This window comes from Centruroides sculpturatus, unplaced genomic scaffold, assembly GCF_000671375.1.
Source record: "Centruroides sculpturatus isolate CEXI.00-Female unplaced genomic scaffold, Cexi_2.0 scaffold1080, whole genome shotgun sequence".
Classification (NCBI taxonomy): domain Eukaryota; kingdom Metazoa; phylum Arthropoda; class Arachnida; order Scorpiones; family Buthidae; genus Centruroides; species Centruroides sculpturatus.
Window position 1 is genome coordinate 248,172 of NW_019385284.1, and position 5,693 is coordinate 253,864.

The window sequence follows — 5,693 nt, forward strand, 5'->3', positions numbered from 1 at the left end:
AAGATATAATGTATAGCATTGTGGTAAAGGTTAAATATTCTACATAGTTATTTTATTAATATATATAAAATACATATAACATGCATCTACATTATTATTCTAAATTTTAATTTATGTAGCATTACAGAATATTTTATTTTAAATATTTAGAGAAATTATTTGTAGATTTATATCTATATTTTTATAACTTTTTTTTTTATTTTATAGGAATTAAGAGGACTTTCTTAATTAATCATACTCACTATGAGTCGTCAAAGCTCACAACTGAGGTAGCTGGAGGGTTAGGCCAATAAAGAATTCCTGGGGATTCCGATCCCGGATTCTCAGAGTGATAAGATGATGTGTTTACCACCCATTGCCACTCGGCTCCTGGTTTACTACTACTACTTAAAGTAATTAAAAAGTATTTATTAGTTTGCATTATTATAAATATCACAATTAAAGTACTAAAAATGCTGTCTGTGAAAACTTTATCCCGGTCTTTTCCTTGAAATCGCCATAGCTCCAATGGTGCGTTATTTTATGGACAAAAAAGGAAATTGCCTACCAACAAGGGGCCTCAAACCAATCTTTTTTTAAGAAAAGATTTTCCCCAAAAAATTTCTCTGAAGAAGAATGTCTGAATCCAACACTGTACAAGGAACCACCTAATTCAAATTTGCTTGGGCGCCCGTAAGGTAATAACGCGCCACTGACTTATCCGTACAAATTTAAACTTTTAAATGTTATGAAAAAATATTAAATTTATTGCTCTTATGTATCTAATGTTGGATGTGAAAAATTATAAGCTGTATGTATAATTAAAAAATATTTATTCCATTCTTACTAAACAAATACTTTTTATTAAACAATGACAAATTCGCAATAGTTTCAAAATACTATAAGAAATACTCAAATACAAGAATTAACGGGAAAAAATGGAATATAATGAAAACGTAATTTATATAATACATAAGTTTCGGCAAATTTCAACTAATTAAAAGATATTTCTTTACAGAATCTACCAAAACCACCCGTTCCAGAGCTTTCTATCACCATGCAGAGATTCTTGCAAGGGATGAAGGCTGTTGTTAACGACGATCAATATCTACAGGCCGAAAAATCTGTTAAAGAATTCGAAAAACCGGGAGGGGAAGGAGAACGATTACAACTATATTTAAAAGAATATGCCGAAAATGATGATAATTATGTAAAATCTTTGTTTTACATAATATAAGTTAGTACATAATTAACAGGTCTACTAAATTATGTAGGTAACTAGTATTTGGCTAGAGGAAAAATATTTAAAGAATCCACTACCCTTACCGGTGTATTCTAGTCCTTTCTTTTTGCTACCGAGACGAGAATTTAGAAAGGAAGACGACAGATTCAAGTAATATTAAACATTGACTAAATTATATTATATTTTCTTAACAATATTATTTTTACTTGCAGCTATATCGCCAAGTTCATAATCTTCTCCCTAATGTTCAAACAGAACGTTGAAAGGTCAATAAATTTTCAAGATGCTCGAGAGCAAATAATAAATTAATAGTAAATAAATTATTAAATATTTTAGTGGTGAAGTAATGAGAGATTTATCAACGGGATTAGTAAAAGGGCATCATCTATCCATGGCCCCCTATCAACGTTTATTTTCTGTATATAGAAGACCGGGAGAGGATATAGATGAACAGATTTTTAACAAAACTAGCAGACATATTGTTGTGGCTTGTAATAATCAAGTTAGTAAAATAAGTCTTTCGAAAGATATATTTAAGTTGCATCTATATTTAATTTACGTGAAAATGCATATTTCTAGTTTTTTACGCTGATGCTTCCAGACTTATCATCAGTTCCCAGTGAGAATGCCTTAGCGGAAAAGCTGAAAGACATAGAAAAAGAGAGCATGCTTAGATTCAACTACAAATGGATTGGGATTTTGACTGCAGATAATCGAAGAGCGTGGGCAAAAACTAGAGAAATTTTAATGAAAAGTAAGTGAAAATTTTTCTATGATTATATTTGTAGAGTTAATATAATATCATATTATCAGATGAAACCAATAAGAAATCACTCGGTATTATCGAAACTTGTTTATTCGTTATTTGCATGGACGATTCGGTAAAGATGGCCAAGAACGAAATGGAATCTAAAACATTTTCGGATGTTCGTCTGGAAAAAATGGCTCATCACATTCTTCATGGAAATAGAATAGGACATTCCAGTGCGAATAGATGGTTTGATCATTTTATCCAGGTAAATTTTACAAAATTTTACAGATACTATCTACAAAATATAAATTTCTTCAATGAATATATCATATAATTTAACATTTATTAATATATTTTGAAGAAATTTTCATTACAGTAGTTATAAAAATTCTGAAATCCATTAGCCATTAGCTTTAGGCCAAATACATATCAATAGACAAAGCGCAAGTCTATAATTCTACAATGTGATATTTATGTCGATCCTATAAATTAGATTTCTTCATTATCATAAGTAAAATTTCTTCGTTATCATACTGAACGATATTATCAAGTTTATTTAGTACCTCTTCTTTCGTCTTTTCTCCACAAAGGGATCTACCACGGGCCTAGTGAATAAAACCACCGAATACTAGTAGTTGATTGCGGGTTTGCGCTTTACCAGCGGGATGGCCATGTGCAAATTTTCGGGTTTTCTTCAAATGTCTAATACCTAATTAGGGGACTAGTTTTTTTATAGAAAACTTCGGAAGCATTCTCCTTAGCATAATACCCAAATATTGCGTTGCCTCCTTTTATCAATCCAATCGAATCCTCTCCGCAGATCACTACTCTTTTCGTCTACTTGTAAGGTGTTCTCATGATACTACGAGTCCAGCCGGGCTCACAATGCAATTGACTTAGTGAAAGGAGTGACTTGGCATATCTAGACTAAATCATACAAGAAAAACTTTGAAGTTCTAATCCAGAAACAATCCAGAAACATAATTAAATAGTCAGGTTATAACTCCGCTAATTTAATGATTAATACTACGTAATTTGCTACTAGAGGTAGACGTTAGGTGCTATCTATTAACTAAATTAATAATTATAATTTTAATAATTTAATAAATAATTTAGAATCATGTGGAAGAAAACAATTAATCCGGAGCGGGGCTTAAACCAGCAACCTCCGCTTGCCAGTTGCGTCATTCTGGACCCAAGCAAGCCTTCGCTTCTAGATAAGGTTATATCTAAATTTAAACACATGTAGTTAATCACGGCAAATTACTTAGTATTAATCATTAAATTAGCGGAATTATAGCCCGATTGTTTAAGGCTATCGTTTGGTTACATTTCTATATACATATCGGGCTTCGCAATGTTTGATATACAGTACTTATGCTCTAATCCAGATTCGAATGGAGAGTAGATTAGAATTTTGAATGAGTAGTACCACACCGTTCGCCTTATTCCATAAGGTCTGCGAATAATTTCTTATGAACATTCCAAATAAAATGTCCTTTCCTTAAGACGAATTCTCAAAGTTGTTAATTGAAAAATAAAACGTCGTTATCGAACTGCTTTGCAATTATACACAGAATTTTGTTACTAGTAACTCAATATGTTGGCAAGAATTTGTTACTATCTCTTCCTGCTACATCTTTTTTTATATCCATTATATATTTGTTGATAATTACATTCTTTTTTTTTTGTAGTTTATTGTGACCAAGAATGGTATCAACGGTATTTGCATGGAGAATTCTGTATCGGAAGGAATCGCTGTTTTACGATTTTGTGGAGAATTTTTACATTTTCTGTAGATTGCATTTGTATTTTATTTTAAAAATTTTACATTTTTTAAATAAAATAACAACAAAGAACTCTTTTAAACAAATATAGATCGCACGAATTTCCACAAAGAAAGTCTGATGATCAGTTAAAATTTGAAAGAATTGAATGGGAACTTGATTCTTGTGAATCAATAAAAGAAAGTATAAAGAAAACATCAGCCATGGTTGATTTGTAAGAAATTTTATTCTTTTAATACCAAGAGAATCAAACATGTTTACTTATTTTCTATAATTTTCAGAATGTTTGAGGGCACAGATTTATACATTATGAAATTTGCCGAATTCGGTAAAGAATTCATTAAGAAGCAGAATATTAATACCGATATTTTCATTCAATTGAGCATGCAGTTGGCATATTACAGGTTCAATCTATTAAATTCTACAGATATGTTTAACGCTTAAGGAATATTAAAACTCATTTGTTTTAGAATGTATCAAAAATTGGCATCATCTTTTGCTAGTGGAGGTTTGAGAAAATTCAGATATGGACGTGTTAGTAACATTCGATCGTGCAGTGAAGAAGTTCTAGAGTTTGCTAAACATTTATTTGATTCTTCTGTAAATTGGGTATGATCTCAAACAATAACCTGAATATAATTATTACGTGTCTAAATAACTTTTATTATGTCTATACCAATATAGGGTACAAAATTTCAGAAGTTTCGTAAAGCAGTAGATAAACAAACGGAAATTTTCACTTATGTGAGTTTCAAGCAGTCATTTCCGTCATTTACAATTATAAACAGCATGAAAAATTCAAACACTAATTTTTACATAGACCCTGAATGGAGAAGGACCCGATAATCATCTGATGTGCCTCAAACGAATTGCAGCACTTAAAGGATTACCCGTACCGATTCTGTTCGAAGAAGATTTTTATAAGAATTTTATGAATTACCGATTACGTGTCTATCGAGTATCAAATACTTTCTTCTAATTTCTCATTCTATATTTTTAGTTGATAACTTTGAAGAATTTTCTTTACAGTTTCATAATAATTACGATATTATATGCGGTTATGGACCTGTTGTTGCAGACGGTTACTGTTGTACTTACAATCACGAGAAAAACTGTCTCACTTTCTGCATATCATCTTATAAAAATAAATCGACAAATTCAGAAAATTTCGCCAAAAGTTTGAGACTGAGTCTCTTAGAAATGAAAGCTCTGTGTGATCATTCAAAAAACGAAACTTTGCCCAAGTATACGATTTATATTATATTATGTCGTATTATAAATATAATTTTGTTAAACGATAACTAAAAAATTGATGTATTCATACTAAAAAAGACTTGTTTTTATTTTCGTTTTTAGCAAATTAACAAGAAGTGAAGTGGAAACGGGAGCTTAAATTTCTTCGATAAATTTGAATATATTGCTTGATTTCAAAATTTTATTCATATGAGAATTTCTATTGATAAAAGACTTAAATTATTTTATAAATGATAAAACAAATTTTAATATAAAATGAAACGAAACAATTTTTTCANAGTAAATTATAAAATCCAGTTGAGAGATCTTGTGATTTAAATATAGGATATTGAAAATATAACTGGTAATTACTTTTTGTCTAGAATAATTTACATAAAAATGCATACTTTGTACTTTAAAGTTTTGGAAAAAAAAATGAACGAAATGTTTTACATAGTTGCTGTTGATCTTGAGCATTAAGAAAATTTGACAATTCTCGATGTAGCCTAGGGCTGACTAATTGTACAGACTTATATAATAAATGTATAACTTTTTTTCAACTTAATCTGATTCACTTTCATCACTTATAAAGTGTGATAAGTGTGTACAATTAGCCGCCCCTAGGCTATATCAAGAAGCATTAATCCAGACAAAAACAATATTATAATGTGAAAAGTATTTAAATTACAGTATATGTTGG

General features: G+C 30.1%; 1 protein-coding gene across 3 annotated transcripts; it reads left to right on the forward strand.

Annotated features, from left to right (window-relative positions):
* Nucleotides 1-241: 241 nt before the first annotated feature.
* LOC111637170 (choline O-acetyltransferase-like) lies at nucleotides 242-5,238 on the forward strand. Of its 3 annotated transcripts, none has more exons than XM_023382596.1 (15): nucleotides 242-392; nucleotides 998-1,189; nucleotides 1,254-1,372; nucleotides 1,435-1,488; nucleotides 1,559-1,724; nucleotides 1,802-1,976; nucleotides 2,036-2,238; nucleotides 3,668-3,768; nucleotides 3,852-3,974; nucleotides 4,042-4,164; nucleotides 4,231-4,369; nucleotides 4,445-4,504; nucleotides 4,581-4,718; nucleotides 4,790-5,004; nucleotides 5,117-5,238. In XM_023382596.1, exons 2-15 carry the CDS (start codon nucleotides 1,037-1,039, stop codon nucleotides 5,151-5,153), a joined length of 1,806 nt encoding a protein of 601 aa, XP_023238364.1. In that variant the 5' UTR covers nucleotides 242-392; nucleotides 998-1,036; the 3' UTR covers nucleotides 5,154-5,238. The 3 variants fall into 3 exon arrangements, with proteins under 3 accessions (XP_023238364.1, XP_023238365.1, XP_023238363.1); XM_023382597.1 differs by lacking the exon at nucleotides 242-392 and adding an exon at nucleotides 541-677; XM_023382595.1 differs by lacking the exon at nucleotides 242-392 and adding an exon at nucleotides 810-935.
* The last annotated feature ends 455 nt before the right edge of the window (nucleotides 5,239-5,693 follow it).